The sequence below is a fragment of the Tachysurus fulvidraco genome, chromosome 12, assembly GCF_022655615.1.
Source record: "Tachysurus fulvidraco isolate hzauxx_2018 chromosome 12, HZAU_PFXX_2.0, whole genome shotgun sequence".
Lineage (NCBI taxonomy): Eukaryota > Metazoa > Chordata > Actinopteri > Siluriformes > Bagridae > Tachysurus > Tachysurus fulvidraco.
The window spans coordinates 14213934-14240139 of NC_062529.1; the positions used below are offsets into that span (position 1 = coordinate 14213934).

A 26206-nucleotide genomic window follows, 5' to 3' on the forward strand; every position below is an offset into this window, starting at 1 on the left:
GCCCTATGTCTGTATAGCTGTTCACAGAATTAATAATCTTTGGAACATGCACACACATTTTATGGCCCTAGATGTCCAAGGCTTGATACCAGCCAACGCTGGAGGAACACAGTGTAATGTGAGCGAGCACAGGGTCATCACTCATTAGATGTCTGAGATGGATTCAAACACCACACCTCCTCCAAAACAGCCGAGATTGCGGACAATACAAATGAAAATTTATGTGGAAAATGTTTCAAATTTATACTTCAAATGCATGTTGGCTTAAAGTAGCTTCTGCTTTTGAATGAAACCAGCACTGTATGTTCCACTTAGCACAACTGAGTTAAATATTGAACAGTATACTCATTTTATTTTACATGCCAAGTCTCTTGAATTTTCATGCATTTGCTTTTACTTATTGTGTGCAGGAATGTATAATTTGTATACATAAAATTATGTAACCTATTTGGATACCTTCATGTACAGTATATTGCTACATACATTTTATTTGGATCTTAGTAAGAATATTTTCTGCCTTTTATTGCCACTAGATGTCAGGCTTTACTTTTAACAGAAATACTCAGTATTCACTGCCTACTAATAAAAAATGTACAATAAACCGTGCACTTACATCTTAAGTAAAGTCAATTAAATATCTTATGGAAATCATGCATTTAAATTTGGTTTGGTTGGAATCACTAAGTGTGTTTTTGGTATACTGGTCTTGTGTATGTTCAAAATCGATGTAGTCAAAATTGATATAGCGTCAGGAACTTTGGTTCATGCATTCTGGTAACTTTTAGGTAAATGCTTTGTGGAAATATAATATATAGCCTATGATAAAACCTTGAACTGAATATTTTTGGAGTGTGTCTATGTCTACTACATTACTATGTAAAGGGCAGGATGAGGACTGATCATATAAGACTATGTCTGTGGAGTACCTCACTATGTGCTCTCTTCACCCCTCCCTTCTCTTTCTTGTTCATATCCTCAAGCAGGAAGGATGCGTCTAGAGCTACTGCTCTGTGACACACTGAGTCTTTTTCAGGACATTCTCATAATTCTTGTGTATTCCATTAGTTGTAACCAGTAAGCGTCCATGCCAGAAGACTAATATTGAGCTGGATTCCTCTGTCTGTTGCACTTGGGCTAAGCCCCTTAAAAGCAGCCTATTACATTCAGCTGCCCTTCACCTCGAAAGGAAGTCTAATTAAAAGAATGGAAGTGGACTAACACAGAGACTTGGAAAGTTGAAAGAAATTCTCATTGTGAGGGAACAGGTGGCTGCTGTTCAGAAGGATGAAAATCTTGAGACGCTTCCGGAGGCAAAGCAGCTGGAGAATAATGGCTATGGTGAGATCCTCACTTCAGAAAGTGATGCTTCTTCTACACAGAGTCCAAACTGTGACTTTTACATCACCAAGATATCAGAAACTGAGCAAGGTATGGTGACTGAATTCTCTTTGTCTCTGTTGACTTCAGGATGTACTGTAAGAGGTGACAGATTAATTGTGTATAAGGGCAATTGTAAATGCAGAGGAGATTTCAGGTGTCTAGCATTGTGGCTATTGGAAAAATATTTTTATATTTTGAAATCTCAATCAATTTAAAAACATTTTTTCTTTTCTATTCAAAGCTTTTCATATAGTTGACAGACAGACAGACAGACAGACAGACAGACAGACAAACAGACAGACAGCCAGCCAGACAGACAGACAGATAGATAGATATGATTTTAAATGATATTTAAAGTGAGATTTAGGTGTAATATACTGTGGCTTTTAGGAACAGTTAACAAAGTGCTGCTCTACAACAAATGATTTAATCACCTTTTATATTAACAGATCAGTTTACTTCAGCAGTTCTGTTGTAATTTATAATTCAGTCAGGCAGAAGAATTACAATGGATCCAGCCAAAATGACGGTTTGCTTTAAAGCCTTACACTAAGTGCAATAGAGAGAGAAGGTCAGTTATTGAATGGCTCTGATTCGTTCTCGAATGGAACAAAGCCAACTCGGAGTGTCATACTGTAAATCTGAAAGTCTTAAATTTCTGCAGTGACACTCAGCAGTCATCCAATTTGTTTTTTTCTCTTTGTTCTTGATTTAGTCCATCGCCATATATATTTTAGGGAATCCATTATAAAAGCTTTGAAAAATAAATTCAATTAAAATTTATTTGTATAGCACCTACAAACACTTAACAATGGACATTGTCTCAAAGCAGCTTTACAAAACATAAGAAACATAATACAAGTTTTAATATTATACAAAGATTAATATAATACAAAAATTCAAGATTAATATTAGACCTATATTTAAAATGTGTTTGTATTTATCTGAAAATGAGCAAGCCTGAGGTGATGGAGGCAACTGTGGCAAGGAAAAACTTCCTTAGATGGGAGAGGAAGAAACCTTGAGGAGAACCAGATTCTAAAGGGAACCTCATCTTCATTTGGGTGACACTGGAGGGTGTGATAATAAATATACAGCGTGACAATGTTGTATTTATGAGAAGGTTGTTGTCCTCAAAGACCACATGTGGTTCGCACTTCCTCTTAGAATGTTCAACTGGAGCTGATACATATTTACTGTACCTGCCTCAGGATCCTCACTTGGTTGGCCTCATCTCAGTGAAGGTCCAAAATCTTCATGATACTGAACTGGAGCTGGTACAATCTCTGGATGCCTCGGGATGGGTAGAAAAAGAGAAGCAAGTGGAGAGGAATTAGTGTAGCTGCTGTTCATAATATTACCAAGCACTAGATGATAATATGCATGTGATCAGATGTACTGGAGTAAACCTGGTTATAGGAAGTATGTGTATGCATGACTAAAGAGATATGTCTTTGAGTGTGTCTAGAACACTATCAGGAAGGATATTCCAAAGTTTGGGAGCTAAATACGAAAACCACCTATAGTGATATTCTGGGAACTACCAGAAGTCCTGAGTTTCTCAGAAAGTGTGAAGGATTGTAGCATGTTAGAAGACATGGGTGCTAAACCATTTAGATACTTGTACGTAAGTAGCAGCAGTTTGTAATCAATTTTAAACTTAACAGGTAGCCAGTGTAGAAATAATAAAATTGTGGTTATATGATCATAATTTCTTTTGTCTCTTGGTAATTTCTGCATTTTGGACTAACTTTAGCCTATTTATTGAAGATACAGGACAACCACCTAGTAATGCATTACAATAGTCCAGTCTGCAGATCGTGAATGCATGAACTAGCTTCTCAGCATCAGATACAGATAAGATGTTTCTTACAGTAGCTTGGCAATATTTCTAAGGTGGAAGAAGGCTGTCTTTGTAATATGGGCGATATGATTTTCAGTATTGCTGTCTAATATAACACCCAGGTCTTTCACTGTTGAGCTAGTAGTAACAGTACTGTACATCTCTCTAAATGGAAGTTGAAATATATAATTACATCTAAAGGTATATGTGCACATATGTGTGTGTTTGGCCCTTATGGTCTATGATAGTGATTCACCGAGTAGCTTTGTTTGTCTTGGCAACTGATAAAAACAATAAATGCCATATTTTGGTCATTTTGGGAATTGCAAATGTGAGCTATATATATATTTTTTTACCGTTAGATATAACTTGCAGTATCTTGACCTTTACTGTTAATTGCCTGGATATCAAGGATATAAAAACACCAGTTCAAAAAGAATTAATGTATGTATAGTATAGCAAAAAACAGCTTTTAATTTAGCATTATTGTATAAATGCATGAAGATTCTGAGAATGCTTTCTTATTGAATGCATGTTGCTTCAGTTTCAATTCCATGAGCTTGTTTTAACGCTATCACCAATAAAACTACCGTTATATAAACTACTCTAATGAATTAAGCCTTAAATAATAATAATAATAATAAAACTTGAAGATTTTCTAACTGTTCATACATATCTTGGGTCTATGTTTCACAGACATATATAACTGCCATGATTTTTATAACCGCCACAATAGTGTGACATTAACTTAACATTTGCCTCACTCTAATACAGACTGAACTACTCATTAAAAAATAAGTTTCATAACCACTTTCATACACAGATATGACTTTTTTAGTAAGACATATTAAAACACACACGCACACAGAGAAAAACATTATAATAAATGATTTGTGTTAATAAACCAAAAATAGTTAAGGAGAAAATATGTTGACAATATTATTTATGCACAAAATGAGCTGCTTGTCTTTTTATTACAGCACATGGTAATAAAATAACTTACTGTAATATGAGTTTGCAGAACCACACAACCAAACTTTAGCCTGTTCCCTCAGTTATGTCAATTAATGGAAAAATATTTTGGGTAGATCAATGCACTTAAATAATATAGTGCCTTTACTGTATATTTAATATTTTCATATATTACAGAGAATTTTTTATTTTGTCTCTGTTTAAATATGTATGACACAGAGATTTAGATTATTTTCACAGCAAAAAACTTTCTCTGAAATTTCATAGAATTTGTTGTCTCATAAAACCCTGTGTAAACAGTAAGAGTGAGAACAAATAAATCAGACACATAAAATATGTCTGCTGGAATATATGATACATTCAGTGTTTATTTGTTTGAAAAGAAAACTGACAGAATATAGTTCTGTTCTGAATGATGAGGTGCAATGCAATAGGAATATGGCATATTTCAGTACTTTTATTAACACAGCACATCTCAATTCAATATTTTTAAGAGATTAATGACTGTAGCCTCACTTGGATAAACAACAGCTTTACTAATAAATTGAACATCGTTAAAAGTTTGAGATGTTATTGGTTTAAAATCAAAAAGGTATATTTCTGTTTTAAATGTATGTCAGTCTTTTTATAATGATTAGTGTGCTTGACATGTAATAAGTGACACTAAGCAGACTAATTTTACATAATCAATTCTCTATCTATTATTGATTGTAGCATCTATTTGTTGTTCTTTCTACAATCTCTCCCCAGGATATGCAGACAGAGATTACTACCAACTGTGGTTTCTCCAGAAAGAGGATGAGGGACCAATCGCAGGGTTTCAAAGGAATAAGCCCTGATGAAAATAACTACACCTATTTAAATATCTTTCCTAACAGGTTCTCTGCCTGCAAACATATTTAAACATAAATCCCATTCAAAACTGTCTTATTATTTGCAGCAGTCACAATCCATTGCAAAAATATACTGTGTACAATATCATGTTGAATGTCGATAGATCGAACGAATATACGAATATATGTGATGTTTTGTACCAAAATATTCATTTCAAATATAAAAATATGGAATATTTTGTTTTGATAGTTTTAAAGATCAGAAACTTCTGAGTTAAAATCAGAGATGGTTTTGAAGTTATGGTTTTGATATGGTCAAATTCTCTCTGTTGAAGTTAACATCTACAGTACAGTGTTACAGGTCTGCTATGTTCTTACAGGGACTCTGTGGAGCTTCCCAGTCAGAGTGGTGCAGACTTAATGACGCAACTAGATGAACTCTGGTTCTGGGCAAAGCTGAAAGAGGAAGAACTTACCAGTCATAGCACTACTGGTGATGATACTAATAATCTACCGGAGCTCCAAGACTACTGTATGGTCAGTTACATGAGAAGTTCATGAAAAAAGCTTAATACCTGATCTTGATATAATTGTAGTTGTATTTTTATTTAATAAAGATGTAAACTCCAGTTTTTCCTTAGAACATTCTGACTGATGATAACATTGGTTAGCGGATGTTTTGTCATTCTTTTTCAGAATCTAATGCATTTTAGATATCAATGTGTATATAATGTACAACTGCACTGTAGCCTTTCTTATATCATATTTCCACTCACAGTGTTTTCCTCAAGACACACAATCAGCCAGCTCAGGTGTAGTTCAGGTACCATGTCGTATTTACTTCCCAAATATTGCTGAAGTATTTATATACTTTTTACAAATGGCCAGTGTTTTTTTTTAATGGATCACAGTTTGATGTATCTTTGTTTTTATCTTGGCAAAGTGGGATTGTAACTGCAAGGACATCACTACAACTACATCAATTTAAGAATGTTCCAATATGAATTCAATATAATGAAACTAAAAGTTAAATATATCTTGGAAAATAAGAAAGTAAATCATATTGTGATATTCTTATATATTTTATATATTTTTATGAGGAGACAACACACAGGAAATGATGTGCTTCTAATATACACCATACAATTTTCTCTGCTTGACTTCTCAAGGTGACCTTCAGCTGAACACAAAATGTTGTTTTTTTTCTGTTTCGAAGTCACTTTCCCCCTCTAATTTTGTTTTACACCCTGACCAGAGAAGCTCCTTTATGAATTAATAAAACAGTTCTATTTGTTTTGACCTTTCAGAAAAGTCAAGGATAGCCTTGCGGATCAGGAAGATATTGTATTTTATCTTTATCTTCTCACATGGGGCGCTTCTTTTCTAACATAATGCAAACTGTATCATTTAGGCTCTGCAGAAGCAGCTCAGCAGTCAAAGGCAAGATTTAGAGAGTCCACTGAAGCAGATGTGTCTGTTTCCTCTGCATCATATGGATAACCTGAGTGAAAGCATTGTGAAAGAAGAAGCAGGTCAGAGTTCCCCTATCACATGAGAGAGTCTTCTTTCACTCTATCAGTAAAACACTCACTAAGATGAGTTTATCAACTGTGAAACAACCATAAAAGTTTTCTGATTGTTGTGTGTTATTTTGCAAAACATGTTCCACATTCTTGTTACATTACATTTTCTCATTTTGGCTCCATTTCTGAAGTTTATTATAAATTGAGAGCATCACATTCACTTGAATGCAGACAGTAAAGCCCAGAGACAGAATGAGAAAAGTGAGGGATCTGGATTTATTACTCCTTCTAGATCTGTAGATTTATACCATCTTGCTACTGGAAGTGGAATTTATGGCCATTTATTCCTACAGTCCATTTATTCTTTAATTCGCTTGTGAACATTTTGTGACATAAGTGGAGACTTTGGATAATATTGTGAAGCTGAGATTTATTTGTTCCCATGTCTGATGGAAATATTTTGATGGGAAAGAGATTTTAGTTTAGTCATTTAATGCTTCTTGCTTCAAATAGGTCTTGCACTGATGATCCCTCAATTTAAATTCCTCAGTTAAAGGAAGCTCAGACTAAAGTAGGAAAGAATGTTATATTTTATTTATACATTGTATTTATGAATTCTATTTTGGGCTTTTGGGCATAAAGAGTAAAAGATGAAATACTGCAAAATTAATTAGATTTTCTTTTCAGATTTTTTACATTTATTAATGTGATTGTAGCTGGAAAATGTGCTCAGATTCTAACTATTCTCTGAACTCTATTTCTGTATTGATATATTCAGAGCCTGCTCGGATGGACCAGAGGATATGGTTGGCTCAAGCTGTGCTGAATGAGGCCACGGACGTCCAACATCACTGGGATCGGTTCTGTTTTAACACAGCCAGCTGGCAGCAGCAGGTCAGATGGGTACTGAGAGCACTTCAGGACCTCCAGGATGCCATGCATCAGCTAGACTTGGGCTTGGCAATTATGGAGAATAAGTGGGAGGGATGTTGCTCAGATGGACATACACTGGACAGCTATATGCTGGATGATTTTGAAAGTGTGAGTTAATTTATATAAAAAAACCCTCAAATGTTTAGTGTGAGAATGTGCTGTGACTGGCATTAAGCAGATCAGATGGTAAATGTCATTGTGTGTTGTTTTAAAAAAGTAGTAATGTGTGTTTAGCAACTTTTTATTTGAGGGGCAGTAAAGCTATACTCTGGTGCAGAAAATATCGTCAGCTGTTTTGTTAACCTTCTTCACATTAATCTGACTCCAGTGTCATTGCTGCCAGATTATACCTCTAAATAATTCAATCTACAAAACTCTATATGACCAAAAGTATGTGAAAGTATGTGTAGTATTATCAATTCCCTTTAGTGGAACTTTGAGGCCCAAACCTGTACTAGCATGACAGTGCTCCTGTGCACAAAGCCAGCTACATATAGAGGTAGTTTGATAAGTTAAGTCCAGACCCGTGTTATAGCAGAAACTTGACCAACTCCATGTTAGCGTCATGTCTTTGTAATAGGATGTTCAACAAGCACATAGGTTTGATGGTCAGGAGTCCACATACATTTGGCCATATAGTGTTCTTAGATAAGTAGCTTGTAGGTCTTTTCTAAAATGTAATGTCGAAATTCTACATCAACAATAAACAATACTGTAATTCGGCTGATCTTATCACATTCATATTTCAGTGATGGCATACAGGAATTGATTGTTTTTAATATTACATTAATAGCACCATGTCACATCTTGCTTGGTTTGCAGTTAGTGTCTTGTCTTGTGATAAGTATGTGACCATTATAATCTGTTGTAGATTCTCAGAGCCATGATATCGACCTTTGCTATCGATCTGGTCTTCTGAAGGACAATGACAATTAAACATTTACCTCCAGGTGTCCTCTTACTCTAAAGTTTTCAGAAAAGAGAAAAAAGCTATCAAATTGTCACCACAATGTCAAAGGCATTTAAATATTCTAAAACTGGAATATTACAGGAGAAATATTTAAGCCATATTCAGCCAATTAATAAAGTTTGATGTTTTGTTGTAGTAGATTAAATATCTCCATAAACTCTGCCAGACTGTGTACATAAAAATATTCTTTAGCCATGTAGAACTATAATGTGAGAACAGGTCATTCATCTTCAAAACTTCAAGGCAGCAAATATCTTAGATGAAATACTTTACAAAACAAAGCCAATATGAAACGGTAAGAATTTGGCATTTTTATATTTAATAAGTGTAAGATTCCTTTCTCTATTCCCTTTGTTACAGAGGTTTCTTTTGCTGTTGTTGTAGAATGAAAGCTTTAAAGCTCTGGCATAGTTATGACCCCTTGTTTTCACAGGCACAAGTGATGAATCAGCACAGACAGTTCATAGTGGCTCAAGTTGATAACAGACTGTTGTCTCAAGACTTCTTATCTGGTAAAGCTGGTCAGAAAATACAGCCATTATTTTACTGTTGCATGCTTATGTTTTCTTAGCCCTGAAAAAAAAATTACATGATGTTTCTGTGTATTATTACATTATTTATTAACTATATGAATAACATTGGATTTATGTACTGTATATGGTTGGCACAACCAATCGTCATTCTGCATAACCTTACATTCTCTTTATACAGTGAAGTTATGTTAACACTTTAACCCCGTTAACCCAGTACACTGGAAATCAAATGGTCAGACATTTTTAATTAGTATAAACAAATGATTTGGTGCAAGTCTGATATTAAACTCTGTTAGGATACTGTAGGCTTTCATTAGGAATTTTTTTTACCTCTGTTCGGATAACCTTACACAGAATTTTAGTGGCTGAAAAGAACATCTTTTAAACATACTTGGGGCATCTCAGAAAGCAGAAATGGGTTTGATATTTTTGGAACTTATCTATGAATATATTGCACCCAGTAGGCTAGGGAAAAAAATGGAAATACTACAAATTCCAAAAGCCTAGAGTGTCTACTTTTATATGACCCATTAACTATTCCTGTGAAGTGTGACAAGACAATGAAATTTAATGCTAAACACAGGCGCACTTTTTGGCCTCTGGTAAAAAAAAAAATTCAATTCATTAAAAAAAAGGACCTGATCAAATGAGATATTTATCCAATTCCGAATAAATGGTTTGAGGTGATTTGACTGTATTTTGTTTACTTTCATACAAATAACGTATGAAAGGTTTTCATTAAAAAAAGGTATGAATACCATGAAGTCTACCCCTAATCCACACATGAACCTTCAAAACTACAGTATTTATATAACCTCTACTATTCATTAAAATCATTTACTTTTTTATTATTAATGGCTTCCAGTTGAATGAATTTATTTGGATATGATACACAGATGTACACAGACCTTCACTTGAGTTTTATTTTTCTGCATGTATACTATCTTTACCATGGTTTGCTACAGAGTCATAAACTATAAAATGATACTAAGTGGTTCATGTCTCCTCGACAGTCTCGGTTCAGTATCCATGGCAGAGGGCAGTATTTCATAACAGTGTCCCTTATTACATCAAGTGAGTTTTTAATTGATGTTAAACATATTTTCAGATATAGGCTTACCTACAGTCAGTTCCATAAATATTGGGACATCGACACAATTGTAACAATGACCCAAAGCATACTGCAAAAACAAACAAAGAGTTTTTTAAGGGAAAAAAGTGGAATGTTATGCAATGGCCAAGTCAATCACCTGACCTGAATCCGATTGAGCATGCATTTCACTTGCTGAAGACAAAACTGAAGGGAAAATGCCCCAAGAACAAGCAGGAACTGAAGACAGTTGCAGTAGAGGCCTGGCAGAGCATCACCAGGGATGAAACCCAGCATCTGGTGATGTCTATGCATTCCAGACTTCAGGCTGTAATTGACTGTAAAGGATTTGCAACCAAGTATTAAAAAAAAGTGAAAGTTTGTTTTATGATTATTATTCTGTCCCATTACTTTTGGTACCTTAACAAGTGGGAGGCACATATGCTAATTGTTGTAATTCCTACACCGTTCACCTGATTTGTATGTAAATGCCCTCAAATTAAAGCTGACAGTCTGCAGTTAAAGCACAACTTGTTCGTTTCATTTCAAATCCATTGTGGTGGTGTATAGAGCCAAAAATGTTAGAATTGTGTCGATGTCCCAATATTTATGGACCTGACTGAATATACCTACAAATTATTATTTGATACGTTCGTTGTTGTTTTCTAATTAGATTTGTTAAAAATTGTAAATTTTCAGCCATGAAAAACAGTCCACATCATGGGATCATCCATTGATGACTCAACTATTACAGTCAATGAGTGAGTCTTAAATCCAGTACCTGAGAGGTTGTTGTTAAATATTTCCTCGACTGCACAATTGATCTAAAGAGTAAAAATACTCATTAATTTTTTGTTAATTATTTGCACACCAGTTAACCTTAAATGAAATTTTAATGGAAAGTCCACATGTGAGCTGTATATGATCATCACATTTTACACTTTTTTCCTGTAGCTGAGCTCCGGCATGTACGATTCTCAGCATACCGCACAGCTCTGAAGAGTCGCAGAGTTCAGAAAGCCCTGTGTTGTGAGTGCCTTCTCAATTACTGCAAATACCTGCTTCTGATACAATCACTGAATGCCAAAACAAGGAAGGTGTTTTACACAGTTTGGTGATTAATATAAAAGAACAGGTGAATTTCAGCATATCAGTCTTCGACAGGCCTTTTAGCTGAATGTATTGAGGACTATTAGTGAGCACAGCCTTTGACTGCCAAATCTCACAATATTCATAAGGTATTTGCAGCCAAAATGGGGATACTGACAGCCTTACTTCAGCATAAATTGTGCAGAAATGTGTTCTGCCAAGTGAGCTAGAAGGCAAATTTTAGATATTAATGAGCCATACATTAGATTTTTGCTGGAATTCATAATTGGTTTCAGATCTGTTGAAATTAGTGCAATTTTTCCCAGGCTTTTGAGTTGAAATTTTTTGTTGTATGCCAGGGGATATGCTGTGCTCTGCTACTTTCTATTAAAATGCACTGAACACAATTCATTAAACATGAATTTCTTGTGGGGGGAGAAATGAATGGAGATATGGCAATAAATTAATATGAATCTTTTTTAGTGGACCGTTTGGAGTTGGCCATGGTTCAGGGTGTCTTTGAACAACATCAGCTGACTCATAACGAGCACATTTTGGAGGTTCCAGCCATCATTACCTGTCTATTGACAATATATACTGAACTTCAGCAGATGTATCCAGAGCTCATCAATATCCCCTTGTGTGTGGACCTGTGTCTTAACTGGCTTCTAAATGTTTATGACAGGTATATGAATATTTCACTGTTATTATACTATCCACAAAATTCATAAAGATAAAATGTATGCCTACTGTTAATACACAGTATTATGACTCTTTTCTGTCAGAATGGATTATTTACTTATACTGTATTTGGCTCTGAAGAAGATGCTTTTTTAAAAAAAAAAAGAAAAGAAAAGAAATAAAGAAAAAAGGTCATTGTAAGATTCATTCATTACTTTTATATTTTTCTTAGGGATCGAAGTGGTAAAGTTCAAATTCTGTCTATAAAGATTGGGCTACTTTCTCTGTCAAAAGGACACATTGGAGAGAAGTATAAATGTAATTATTTTTGCCTTTGTTCGTGTATCCATAACCTATCAAAGGAATACAGAGAATGAGGGGAATATCAGGGCACTATCTGTTCACACATTCACACATCATTCATACCTAGGGACAATTTAGCATAGACAGGCCCCTGTCATCATGTACATCATTGGGATGTGGGAGAAAACCGAAACAGACAGAGGGAGAATACTGTAAGTAACCTGAGCACAGAATCAGATTGGAAACCGGAACTGTAAAAGCCAACCCAACACACCACTACAATTTTAACATTATTTTTTACAAATACCTTCATATAGTCTGTGATTCAGTAATATTAGTCTCAGATCTAATTCATGGTACCTCTCCATAGATCTGTTCACTCAGGTGGCCAGCTCTGCAGGAGTGTGTAACCCAAAACAGCTCAGAATGCTGCTACACACTACTATCCAGATCCCCTACCAGCTGGGTGAAGCCACTGCTTTCGGTGGGAGTAATGTGGAACCAAGCGTCCACAGCTGCTTTCAGTATGTGAGTCTGAGACAACCAACTTACTCATGAGAGTTTTGTCTTGATTTTAGTGAGAATTAATTTTGTTCATACCAATAGCAGCTAACCTTAGCTAACCTAAGCTAACAGATTTGTTATATTGTACTTTTGGGCATATAGTGTTTGAGTTTAAAATATGTATGAATCTACTCACATCTTTGAACTTCCACATCTTCCATGCCATAAATACAATTTTTAATTTAACTAATGAATGAAATTATACCTGCTGACCTCCTTCAATAGATGTATACATGTAGTAACAGGTCTGATGTCATGAGGAAAGATTTGAATGACAAATAATACTCTGTTTGGCAGCTCTAATAAAATTACACATTAACCGCCTGCTGATGAAGAAGCTAAGGAACATTACACTCTCTTGTCATTGAGGAATATGCCTCAAAAATGATAAATAGCCCTCTAGGATAGAATCTTTGATCATTTTTATACCTCCATTTTCTCATAATGTAGCTTGTAGTGTGTATCTTCCCTGTTCCTGGAGTGGAGTTGAATGAATTGTTTGAATTATTTTGCTTTTAATGGACCAAATGTTTTACTAAAGTGTTCTTAAATTTGATTAGCAAAACTTTTCCAGGCTGCACTGTAGCAGGTACCATTTCCTGGATTGACCATTGTTTTGACCAATATAAATTAATCATTAAAGAAGAATAAATGAAAACAACAACAACAACAATAACAACAACAACAACAACAACATTTTAATTCATTGGGGTTAAACAAGAAATCAGTCTTTACTGATGTTCTTCAGGTAGGTGATAAGGACACAGTTGAGCTGGAGCAGTTTGTGGATTGGATGCTTCTAGAGCCTCAATCCATGGTGTGGCTGCCGGTGATGCACAGACTGGCTGCAGCTGAGACTGCCAAGCACAAGGCCAAGTGTAACATCTGTAAAGAGTGTCCCATGGTGGGCTTTAGGTAAACTCATCAAAGATCATTTATGTGTACTATCATTTAGTTTAGATCATGTAACTATAGCAGTTACTAAGAAATATGAAATGTGTGTGTTAGAGGAACAGTAATCAAAATACAGTATATGCTCATTTCTCAGGTATCGTAGTCTGAAGCATTTCAACTATGATGTGTGTCAAAGATGTTTCTTCACTGGAAGAACTACGAGAAGTCACAAATTAACCTATCCTATGGTGGAATACTGCACCCCAGTGAGTGTGCATCATCTTCTCATGCTTTTATAATACTTTTATGAAAGCACAGTGTAACATATTTAATAAATATATTGTATGCCACAACAAAACAGACACACAGCCTCCCTCCGTGTATAAAATCTGCCACAAATCAGACAATAAAAGGGAGAAACACTGTATAACTTCAAGACATTCTTGTTGGTACATGTTCAATGAAATTCAATTCAAGTTTATTTGTATAGCGCTTTTTTCAATAGACATTGTCTCAAAGCAGCTTTACAGAACATAAACATCGAACAGAAGGTAAACATAAGGATAAAATGTATAAGCGCCTAAGCCATGGACCGACGCCATAATAATATTGAATGTTTTTGTGTTCTGTTATATTTTGGAACCAAAAAAAAGAAGATAAAACGATTTCTATTCTGTCCCATATGAAACTGTGTGGAAATTGTGTGACAAAATACAGCCACAGACCAACCACGAAGGACCTACAGATAACAAGTACTATTTAAACCTGTGTGGGGTTGTTTATTTATAGATTGGTGTTGAAAGTGAAAAGAGTGAGAGAAAGAAGTATGTGTGGATTCTTGAGTGTACACATTCTGCATCTCCGTCTTTTATGCTGGTTTTCTCCCAGAGGCCCTTGCTGCAATGTGGAGCTTGTGCCTCAGGCTTTAGCTTTGTATTTTCATCTGTTGATGTCCACATTTCTGAAGATTTGTTTTGGAGGCAGTAGTAGCTCTCACAATAGACTTTAAAAAGTGAAAATGGGTTAAATTGCAATATTGTTAAGTAAATTTCAGTACATTTTTGTTGTTATTATAATAAATGAAGACACAGATGCACAAACTGGTCACAGATGTTTGTTTATGATCTACATTCCATTACAGACCACTTCTGGGGAAGATGTACGTGACTTCACCAAAGTGCTGAAAAACAAGTTTCGCTCTAAAAAGTACTTCAGTAAACATCCACGTCTTGGATACCTGCCAGTCCAGAATATTGATCTAGACATGTGAGTGCAAAAGGACATCCCTTAATTTTGCACATGGCATCACAGTATATCATGTCATACATTATAGATACTGTCTGGTTATACACACAAAGCACATATGCATAATAGTTCATCTATTCAGCGGTCTACTGTGTGTAGCTGAAATTATTCACTACACTGCATAACCACTGTAATCAAGTTAATTCCTGAATCTCCTGTTTGTAGAGGTGACTTGATTAGCTCTTTTCTCATCTCACTTTTTTTTTTGTCATGTCACACTTCACAGTGGTTAATGGCTCATATGATAACAGACAATTTAATAGAAGGGCTTTAAGTATTTCTCAATTTTAAGTATTTCTATTTTTACCTAGGCTACTAGAACACTGTTAGGTTTTGTGATAGACACAAATCTTTATATTTTGGTGATATTAATCCCCTTTCTGCTCTCATAGATGCTCCAAGTGCTTGTTCATTTAAAATCCAAAGGTGTTACCTTAAACCACTAAAATGCTCTCTCAGGTTATCAGGTTAAGGTAAAAATCTCTCATACTGAAAGCCAACAGTGTCCTGACGAATTGTATATCAGACTTATAAAATGACTCATTATTTTTTTGTTGACAGTGAACTGATGAAAAAACTTAATTATTTTTGCCTATTTGCAAAAAGTTAAAAATGGCAAGAATATTTAACAATAACAAAATCTTCATTTATGCTGTTTAGCAGATGCAGTATGACGAGCATGATCAGTTTACATCAGGATTTTCTTAGAGACCTTTTTTGTGTGGTGAAATCAGGAGGCAAATCAGAGGACTCATTATTCACCACATGCTTAACAGTCTGCGATAATGAAATACACCAGCCACTCTATGTATCCCTGCACACTGGATAAATTCTGCATTCATCATGCATTTCTTTTACTGTCCATCCCTTCAACATTCCTTTTTTTATAAATCATTTTTATTTCAGGAGCCCTGGTTACACAGTACCCTTCAGAAAACCTTGCAGCAGCCCTGTGATTGTTATTTGCCTGTCAAGTCACCCAAGTCTTTCTCATGCTAACATCCTGAATCTCACCTAATGATGTTTTCCTCTTGCACCGTCTCGGTTTTCCTGCATCTTAGTCTCTCGGCAGTATAAATATGGATCTACACCGATATCTATACAGATACAGATAGTCTTTTTCTCACATCATTGTGCACATTAGTAAAAAAAAAAAAAAAGACACAACCATTAGGAATCAGGTGCTGGAGAAGTTTAAATAGAGCATGTAATTGCATATCAATTTCTTCAGTGTGTTGAAATTGTGCTGCACTGAAATGTAATCACTGTACATCTGCAGCCCTAAGCTACACCCAGGGGCTGTAATCGGAGAAGTGCCTAAGGTGCAACTTTCTATGAAGCATTACTGTTTAGATAAAGAAATACCCTTATAGGCTCATTGTTTCTAAAGTTAATTAAGTGTTGTGTTAGTTTACAAAAATGTATAGCCCACAACTGGGTGTAGGATTTTTTTTTTACTTTTCTTAAGGGATTAATTTTCATTTAATTTTTATTTGATCTTTTATATTTCTATAAAGCTGCTTTAAGACAATAGTGTCTATAGTGCTGTACAAATTAAATGGAATTTAATATATATTTTTCAAAATCCCCCAAACAGTGAATCTGTTGACACACTGAGTACCAAATCATTTGTTAGCAGGAAGACTGTGACTCCTTCCTCGTTGATTCTGCACATGGTTAATAATATGCCAGTCTTGGTGCTCACTGGCACTGCAGAGTGCAAACTAAATCACTTATGTGTCAATGACACATGATGAAATCTCCACACTTTCTCTGTACAAGATCTGTGTATAAACTCGAATAATAAAGTAGATTAAACGATCGTTTACTTTATTGTATTGCACAATGAAAAACAATTAAATATTGTTTTACTCATATGCTGAAACCATAACCTAATACAGGACCATTAAATGTCAGTTTGTGTGTATGTACTTATCCCTTTGTCTTTGCTGGTATTAGCTAATGACTGTGTGCATTACTAAAATGTACTTTAATTGGTCTTGGACTTTTGAAAATGCACTGAAGCCTGAAGCTATTGTTTTATTTAATTTCTTTTGAAACAATCATAAATCAGAACATAACTGCTGTCATTGTATTTTTCTGTTTTGTGTCTACAGGAATGAAGAATACACAGACAGCCAAATGTCTCTGCAGTCCCCTCAGAGGACATGGTGTGTGCAGCAGGACAGGGGACATGATGGATCAGGAACACACCAGACAAGATGACTTTTCAGGAAGAAGTGAAAAGCAAGTACTCTGTCAGTGCATCTGTTTGAGAACACAATAGTGTTTTAAATATTATTTACAGGATTAGGATTAGGATCCAGCTATCTTTCTGTTTAGATTCTGTGATATTGTCTGTGTTAATGCTGCCTCTTTATGTACATGAAGTAATCAGAGTCATTATGATGTTACATTATGATGTTACACTTCTCATTAAAACATACAGTGCATTTTGTATTTATTTAATTCGTTGTAGTAATGCAGATTTCAGTGTGAGTGACTAAGACATTACACTGACTGTGAGCCACAATAAAAACACTGTGTCTTTTAAACCCCATTCAACAGCTTAATCCAAGAATTTGGATTATTCAACAAATTCATATTCACCATTATTTGTAGCACATCATCAATACATCAGTACTCAAAACTCAAATATTGCAAGATGTTTTGTTTGCTTTGAACAAGATTCTGCTTACCAAATAGATCTTGGATCTTGGATACCACAACATAACACAATCACTGTGCTTTTTTTTTCATATTTATCTGCGTACTGGACTTGGAAATGGTTCATGAATGCCGTGCAGTTCAAATGTTCCATCTGCTTATGTTTATGCTGCTTTTTAATTAAAGGGATTTTTTTTTTTAAATTACATTTTGTCACTGAACTCATTTAACATTAATGAGATGTATTCTTCTGTGAGTCTATTTATAATTACACCCGTTGCTTAATTTGGATTCCCTTCGGCCTGCTGACAGACTGTAATTATACTTTAAAATGAAAGATCATTCATTTTTATATCAGTCATAATATGGAGTAAGCCTGTCTTAAGCCTCTACAGCCTCTGACAACAAATGGAAAAATCTAAATTGAAAAATATTTGATCATCCAAACATTTCTGTGCCTGAATGAGCTGCATCAGCCATTTAATTTATACAATTAATAAATAAAATTCTAAAATATTTTTAATTGTATAAAATGTATATAAAATATTACATTTAGAGACAATCATGTTGATGCATGAAAGTATCATTACATTTTAATTAGGAGGACCGAAACTTCCTTTCTCAAGTTGGCTAAGGTTAGCATAGAAAGGCAGAACCACAGTCCACAGTTATTAACCCACTCACTCAGCATAATCATTTGGAGGATGCGTTATCTGATTATACCAAACAAGAAAGCCGGTGGCTTTTCAGTGTGTCATAGATAAACAAATGACTTATTATATGCAGTGGAATGACTCATCACTATCCCAATGCTTGTTTAAAGGAAATTGAATTGGGAAATATATATTCTGTGTTTGAGAGCCTCAGGCACTTGATGCTCCACAAACAAATGTTAGTGAGTCACCTGAGCAGATGAAATTGCAAGTGCACACATGGAGTATTTGATCAGTCTGTGCACTGGATTAATCAGTTTATTGATGACTCAGATTATTTTATTTTGCCCCAGCACTGTCAAATATATTTAGGTTTTGAAGCTATATCCATCAGCATGCCCTTTTTTAGACAGCAGCTGGCTTAATACAGCTGGCTAATGTCATTCAGAGTAAGAGACCCTGACCTTTTAGCTATTTATTCTTAAAATCAAATCCCATTTCTGAAGACCTCACAGTTGAGCAGTTGTGTGCAGAATTCGAGAGCCCCATGTTAATGCTTCATCAATTAAGACATGATTTAATTATGTAACCTGTTATTGATATAGCCACACTATAACTAAGTCACTGCTCTCTTTCACAAGTGCTCAATACAGCGTTGTGTCTATGAAGCAAAAGCGTTGTTTATTGTTGAGGTCAAACAAAAATGTTCTGTTTATTGTAGAGAGCAGACTGAAAGGCTACAGCCCTGCAGAAGTTACTGATTCCTCAGCTTCGTCACTACTGATTTAACTCCTGAAGGCCTTGTTAACCACGTCACCAGTGAAAAAAGCGAATAACACTACTGTCACCTTGTGGTGAGAAATAAACACTGTGTCTATGTTTGAGTTCATGTCACTTCCCTTACAAGGGAACTTCCTCCGTAAATAGCTTTAGATAATAGACTCTGCTTTATCAATATGCTTCAACACCTTTGATTTTGAGGAATCAAACCATGTACACTGATAATCAACGGTTCTTACACACTATATTTAAAACTTTTGTTTTAAATGCTTGTTTTAAATGCTATAAAATAATTATTACGTATAAATGATCTGAGAAATGTTTTAAACTTTTTTTGAATAGAAAATCAAATGTAGAACTTGTGCTTGATTACTCTAATTAAGTACTGTAGCTCACAACATTGTCTTAATATTATTACAACATTTGATATTAAATTTCTCATCTTAAATAACATGCAATCAGGACAAACATTTTTTTATTATGTATTTAATAAGTGTATTCAAAAAATGTTATCAGATGTCTTATATGATACACAAAAATATAAACTCTTTAAAGGTAGACAATAGTTTGATATTTCCAGCAATAAACATCACATGCGTAAGGAGTCAGAAATGATCATATGATCTCCAAAGTGCATTCAATATGCTATGTTTATCACATCCGTGGGAAATACGATGCTATAAAATGTCACTTGCCCATACCAAAAAATATTCAGTACTTAAAATATAAGCCAGAAATCCTAAACCATGCAAATCTATTGGCAACCAATTGTTCTGAGCTGTTTTAATACAAAATACAAAATTGTGTGCTAACACCATGCTACACTTCAAGGCACACACTTCAAATGTTCCAATATTAAAAAGCCTGTAAGTAGAGACATCAAACAAAATGGTTCAACTCCTCAGTAATGTTTCAATAAGTTCAACTGTTCAATAGAAATATTCCTCAGGCTGTGATCAGCCTTGTCAAATATACCAGTCTTATTTGTGCTGTTTAATACTGACACCCCAGGAACAATAAATCCTTTCTTGCCTTATACACTGAACATTAAATAATGCAAGTCCAACTATAACTTCACACAATGTGTCTTCCTTCTTTTTGTTCATCCTAACTCCCCCTTTCAGCTTTAGAACCCTGAGAAACATTAGAAAAACTCTTGGAAATGTGTTCATGAGTCCAACAAATGACCTGTTTGCTAACTGAATAGCTTCAGACTTTTTGATGTGGACCTGTCCGGCAGGCTTCCATTACAGCTCATTTTGTCAAGAATAAAATAAGAGAAAGATAACGCTGACCATCAAGATCCAAATGCACAGATATACACTCACCGGACACTTTAATAGGAACACCTGACAGTACTTAACAGTCGAGCAGCAGCAGAATGCATAAAATCATGCAGATACAGGTCAAGATTCAGTTCGTGTTCGCATCCAACATCAGAACTGAGAAAAAAAAAACATGACATGGTTGTAGGTGCCAGATGGGTGGTTTGTGTACCTCACTATATTAACGCTTATACATTTTTTCTTTGCACAAAAGTTTCTAGTGTTTTAACAAAATGGCGCAAACAACAACAACAACAACAACAAAAAAAACATTTTCAATGGTCCAAGTTGGTCCGGTATCCTCATGATTCTATGCATTGTGCTACTGCTACCTGATTTGGTTACTGGATAACTGAGTGTTTTTAATGAAATGGACTGTGAGTGTATATACACACTACTTTGTGCAAAATGTTAGTGTACATTTCTATCCACAAAGAATAATAAGGATGATGAATTCACTTACAGGACAAAACATCACATGTTTTAGTGACTTCCGATTAGATTTAGAAAAGTAAACTTGTATTCTAGCGATCTTTAGTAAAGTGCTACATAATGTACTATATAACTGTTCTATTAAAACTGTCAGTAGTTACAAAACTGCTGAAGACAGTTAACATTATCACATTCCTAAAATAAATTATTTTTTATCACAATTTGTCTTTGCAATGTTTTTGTGTCCAAAGGGCACATACCTGTAGGTAATGGTGCATTAAACAGACCTCAACATACGTTTTGTCCATCTGTACAAGTAAATATAAAATAACAATAATAAACGCTGCATGTTTTATTAGTAGATGAGTGTAAATAAGTATATATTTACATTAAGGCTCTGCTTAATATAATTCCTATGATACAACACGGTAAAAAAATCAAACCCCAGTATTTTAAATGAAAACATCACACTCATCTGTCACGCTGAAAGCCATTATGGCAGAACATTTCTTTTCTTTTTTTTTTCCAGTCTATAAGACTGGCCTAAGCATGGAGCATACTGAGCGACCTTCTTTAGTCAGTTCTCTGGTGTGACTCATGCATGGCAGAGGGACGGCTTCCTCCCGATGGGCCACTGTGTTGAACTTGCACTTCTTCAGGTGGTCAGCCATACTGGAAATGTTGGCAAATTTCCACTCCTTGACTGTTCCAAAGGCTGTGCTAAATCTCCATACCTAAGAGCCACATGAGGAAAGGAAAACCCTTTATTAAGATCTTATGGTACACAAGACAATAGAAATAATCATTATTAGAAATTCTAGTTCTACTAACATAAAACACATAACTTGCCTTGTCATGAATCTGCCATGAGAAAGAGCCATCTGCACTTCTTGTCTTTGCCCAAAGCAAGACCACCATTCCGCGCGATTTAAGCAGACTAGCACAAACGTCCCTCATGGTATGAGACACACGCGACAGCTGGCACAGACTAAAACCATCCAAAAAGCTTGCAATATGCTGCAGTAGTTCAAAAGGCAAGCTGATGAGTTGGTCACAGTGGGAGCGACTGTGGTACTGGACTTTACCTGCATGTTCAGCTAAGCTGGACTGCACGCCAAAAGAGCCCAGGTAGCGGTCGTGAATAATTCTAGAACCCTGCACAGAGGGACAGAACCTTCTTTGGGAGTAGGTGCAGCCGTAGAATGCCAAAGGGCACCTGTGCTCCATCCAGCCATTGAGCCCAGCGTGAATGTCCCCATGGACATTTTTAAAATGAGAGGAGAACTCGTCCCTGCGAAACAGTTGCCCACACACAAACGTGAACATAGAGCGCTGCTTGGTCTGGTAACGGGCAACACACTCTAGGACCAGGTCTAGTCTGAGTGTGTGGAATGGGCTGGGGTTGGACAGCTGAGGACTAGCATGATCACAGGCAGATGCTGAGGCAATGTCACCCACCATGGTGCTGGTGGCCAGTATAGCAGAGGGAAAGGAAAAAGTCTGTGTGCCAAAGTCAATTCGATATCCATCCACAAAACGACTGTCCGATATGCCTCTACCTCCCGGTGAGTCGCCAAGGCAGAAGAGCAAAGCAGCAGTGATCAAGTCAATACCATGAAGGCCAATAGGATCATCCAAAACCTCAAGGTCAGAAGTGTCCACTGCCTTATCTTCCATTCTGGCCCGGAACAAATACGGACTGGACAGAAGAGCCTTCCGTCCGTTATATGTAAACACACTCATACCTCTAAGCGCTTGAAGGTTCTGCAGCTTGCGCTCCAGCCATCGGTCCTCGATTTCAACAGGCAGTTGGTGTAAAACATTGTTCTGCACTAAATCAGGCAGAGGAATGGGTGGAGGTAGTGGGAACTGGGGTGAATGGGCCATTTCTGGTTGTCGTGCTACAGTGGGCATGGAATGATAAGGCATGTTTAGCCTAACATCAGCAAAGTTGTTGAAAGTTACCACAGGTCTCTCCACTTGCATTTCAAATCTGACATGATTGGCATTCTCCTCTATATTTAAAAATCCATGTGCATCAACATTCACATTGCCATTTATTTCCTCATCTTCAGCGGAAGGCTCATCAAATGCACTTTGCTCCCTCCACTCACTTTCATCTTCATCAAAATCTACTGGAAAAGCACAGTCTACTCCACCTACAGCTCCCAGCTCACACTCGGAATCTGTGTCACTTTCCCTCATTAGCTCAATTTTATCCTCTTTTGAACAATGATCCCCGTTTATACCACTGTGACAAGCCCCATTGTTATCTACATTCTTACCACTGAGGTTTTCCATGATCAAGTCGATACCTTTGTTTGCGCTGCTGAGAATGTCCAAAGCTGCTGCTAAATTTCTGCTGGTTTCCACTGACGCCTTGTAAAGTTCATCGTATATCTCTCCATCCATTTCAATTAGTCCATTTTTCAAGTCTGCTTCTTCAGTACCACAGTTCATTCTTTTGTTTTCCTCATTTTGTTCATCCACTGATTTTGCCACAGTGGTGGTCACCTTGAGAGACTCAAGTAACATGCGCTGATCTTGTAGAGCCAATGCCATATCTAGTTGTTCTACATCGTAAACTTCCTTACTCAAGTTTTCATAGGATTTACGATCAGCATAGCTAACCGGCCATCGGTTCCATTCCATGGTGCAGCACACAACACTGGCTGGACATGTTCCCAGGTGCTGTGCCATTTTCATTCTGGCAATAGTGAAGGGGCATCCAAAACCGCTATTTAGGCAAGGCACTCTTTCATACGGACATAGTAAACGGTGCTCGTTTGCTTTACACGAGTGGAAAACTGCCCCACACACAAGAGGACAACCCATTAGGTCACATGAAACACCAATCTCTAGTCTTATCATGCATCTTCTGTTAATACAATTCTGGCAATGACTGTGTAGTTCCTCCATTGGATATATTAACTGTAGCAAGATGTTTTCTGTACGGCTTTGCTTCGGGACCTACCTGCAAAAAAAGGAAAGTAAACAAGAGAATTAAAACAGGTCACAAAATACAGAGTTGACTTAATTTGTGTTTAAATTTCCTTCCTGATCCATAAAATTGATGGATAGCTGTAATTCCTCTTGTGTGCAGCAACCTATGTTTACTGAAGCTCTGTGTAATGCCATTTCACAACAACTACACCTCTTGGGTTGCATGGTCACGTTGCCTCTTGCACAGTGGAAACATGACCTTTTATTTCCGAGCAGTGTTATAGAAGGGCAGATACAGCTTTCAATGAAAAACACTCACTTCCCTGTATATGAGGCTGCATAGCAGTGCTTTTCCACCAGACAATGTGGCTCATAAGCAGAATCTGGCTACTTTCAAAATCCACGTACCATGCAAATCACACAGAACTGTCACAATCATCCTGATTAATTAACCTGGTTGGAATCATAAAATATACCGAAGATTAAAATAATTTAATCATTTGAGTAGTGAATGAGTAACAATAAGTAATTATTTGACCAATAAATTGATAAAGTAATTGATTGATTAAACATACTGATTCGTATCTTAATCTTATGATCCAAGTAAAATCAACCATCTATAACCTAAACAGCATTATATCCACTACATACATTAAAAACTACATATACAATTTTATAATGTGCTATGGCTCTAGATGTTTAAAATGAGCTCTTATAGTAGCACATCTCTAATTAATATTTAACAGAAGTGAAGCAGGTGGTAATAATTAATAATAATTAATTAACAATTAATCAGTTTAATTAATAAGTAATTAATTGTTAATTTTCTAGGATATCTGGTATATTCATGTAGTTAATTCTCCTCACTTCGAGGTTTAATAAATCAGGGCTGTCAGAAAGCTCCCAAAAGTTTGATTCATTCTTTCCGTCTCAGAGGTGGATTCCTACTCAGAACGTTTCCCCCAGTCAAGCTTTATCAATCATTAAACAAAAACATTCCTGTAAAATAATCCTTTACCATCTGATTTAAATGTGAATCCAGTTTGAAGATTTACGATAGCTCAACCATGATTCATTCACTTAAATCATATCTTTTGGTCTTGATCACAATCAGGATTAAATTTGTGTACGATTTCCTCTATGCAGTCAGCAGTGTCTTCTCTATTAAAACTTAGATACCATCCCTTTTATGTATAAATACATAAATCTAATATTAATCCTGAACTGTTATATTAATCTTTGTAACGTAATAAACTTTTTGTAATATGTGTCGTATGATCCGTAAAGCTGCTTTGAGACGTCCGTTGTCATAACTACAAATATACATATAAACAAATAACTGAATTGAATTATGTTTTATTCCAGTCTGAAGCTGATCTCTTTCGAGGTATTCAGACAGCTTTGTACTGGTTATGTATTTGTTCCACATCTTGGCTTTAAACACAACATAACACGTGATTGCAGCAGTGGATAAACATTACGAAACTTACAGCTCCAACAGGCTGCTGGTGCATGGACTTTATTTATTACCACATCAAATAAAATCATGTATTTGTCTAGTACCATTTCACACATACGAATAGGACGCTTTGTCCCTATGAACCCTGACCGTGTTTCATGTGTAAAACTGAGCACAACAGACTGTCAGCATGTGAGTTACAGTAAATCTCTTGCTGACTAAGCAAATTATCGAGCTAATATCTATTTCTCACTCCCATATATTATTAACTGTTAACACGAATCTCTGTTTCTGGTTGTTATTAATAACGACAGGGGCTATTATCCAGACAGAGAGCAACCAAAGCTAGTCATGCTAACTAATTTTAGCACAAAAGTCCAGAAGTTTATATAAAGCCCTTGTGACATTCAATAAACACTACAGTTAGCCAGTATGATAGAGTAGCAACTCTTACAGTCACTAGAAACGTGTTTAGCTATAATTTTGATGCTAATATCGCTCAGTAACAACATTATGCCATCATGGTCAGATCTTAGCCGGGACTTGATAACTGCTAGCATGTTGTTGCTAACAAAGCTAGCTAACAACTTAGACAAAATGAGTTTGCGTTAAAGTAACGTTACTTACCGAGGCAGTGTGACAAGGCGTCCTCTGAGTTAACTGTGACTATGTAGTTCAAATTCTATTATAATTACACAAAGGAAAACGTATTATTTACACAGTACACTACTTTCGTCTGTCTTTACTTGTGTTTATTTACACTGACCGGTTGATACGTTAGAACTACTGAATATGCATGAGTGGGCGGGGCTTGTGACGCTGAAACTCCACCTCAGTAAAGCAACGTTTAATAAGTCAATACACCTGCTGTAGAACATCAACCAAGTGACACAAGCACAAGAATAAACCTTTAAATAGATTTTTTAAAATGAAACTTTGTGAAATTTCGTTGAGAATTGAGAGGATGAGATTTAATATTAATAAAAAGTGAATTTGCACTCCAGCACTTTATTAAATGTAGGCTTTCGAACAGT

At 35.8% G+C, this 26206-nt stretch overlaps 2 protein-coding genes across 3 annotated transcripts; one reads left to right on the top strand and one right to left on the bottom strand.

Moving 5' to 3' along the window:
* Nucleotides 1–979: 979 nt before the first annotated feature.
* On the top strand, nt 980–17761 carry LOC113659712 (utrophin-like). The gene is made up of 16 exons (XM_027172689.2): nt 980–1428; nt 4946–5073; nt 5409–5565; nt 6440–6560; nt 7330–7592; nt 8888–8966; nt 10001–10061; nt 10777–10838; nt 11032–11106; nt 11650–11851; nt 12080–12165; nt 12521–12678; nt 13463–13629; nt 13763–13874; nt 14750–14874; nt 17031–17761. The coding sequence occupies exons 1-16, from the start codon at nt 1285–1287 to the stop codon at nt 17137–17139; spliced, it is 2049 nt and encodes a 682-aa protein (XP_027028490.2). The 5' UTR covers nt 980–1284; the 3' UTR covers nt 17140–17761.
* A 1710-nt stretch (nt 17762–19471) lies between these two features.
* On the bottom strand, nt 19472–25982 carry fbxo30a (F-box protein 30a). 2 transcript variants are annotated; one of them, XM_027172693.2, is made up of 3 exons: nt 25800–25982; nt 21620–23740; nt 19472–21504 (listed from the first exon to the last, which is right to left on the bottom strand). In XM_027172693.2, the coding sequence occupies exons 2-3, from the start codon at nt 23687–23689 to the stop codon at nt 21301–21303; spliced, it is 2274 nt and encodes a 757-aa protein (XP_027028494.1). In that variant the 5' UTR covers nt 23690–23740; nt 25800–25982; the 3' UTR covers nt 19472–21300. The 2 variants fall into 2 exon arrangements, with proteins under 2 accessions (XP_027028494.1, XP_047677600.1); XM_047821644.1 differs by having other exon boundaries at nt 21620–23744; nt 25800–25981.
* Nucleotides 25983–26206: the final 224 nt, after the last annotated feature.

Coding starts and splice junctions, on each gene's coding strand:
- fbxo30a (XM_027172693.2), bottom strand. CDS start 23,689: ATGGAGGAACTACACAGTCATTGCCAGAATTGTATTAACAGAAGATGC. Junction 21,505..21,619: donor CATGGCAGATTCATGACAAG/GCAAGTTATGTG, acceptor TGTGGCTCTTAG/GTATGGAGATTTAGCACAGC.
- LOC113659712 (XM_027172689.2), top strand. CDS start 1,285: ATGAAAATCTTGAGACGCTTCCGGAGGCAAAGCAGCTGGAGAATAATG. Junction 5,074..5,408: donor TTAAATATCTTTCCTAACAG/GTTCTCTGCCTG, acceptor ATGTTCTTACAG/GGACTCTGTGGAGCTTCCCA. Junction 13,875..14,749: donor TGGTGGAATACTGCACCCCA/GTGAGTGTGCAT, acceptor ATTCCATTACAG/ACCACTTCTGGGGAAGATGT.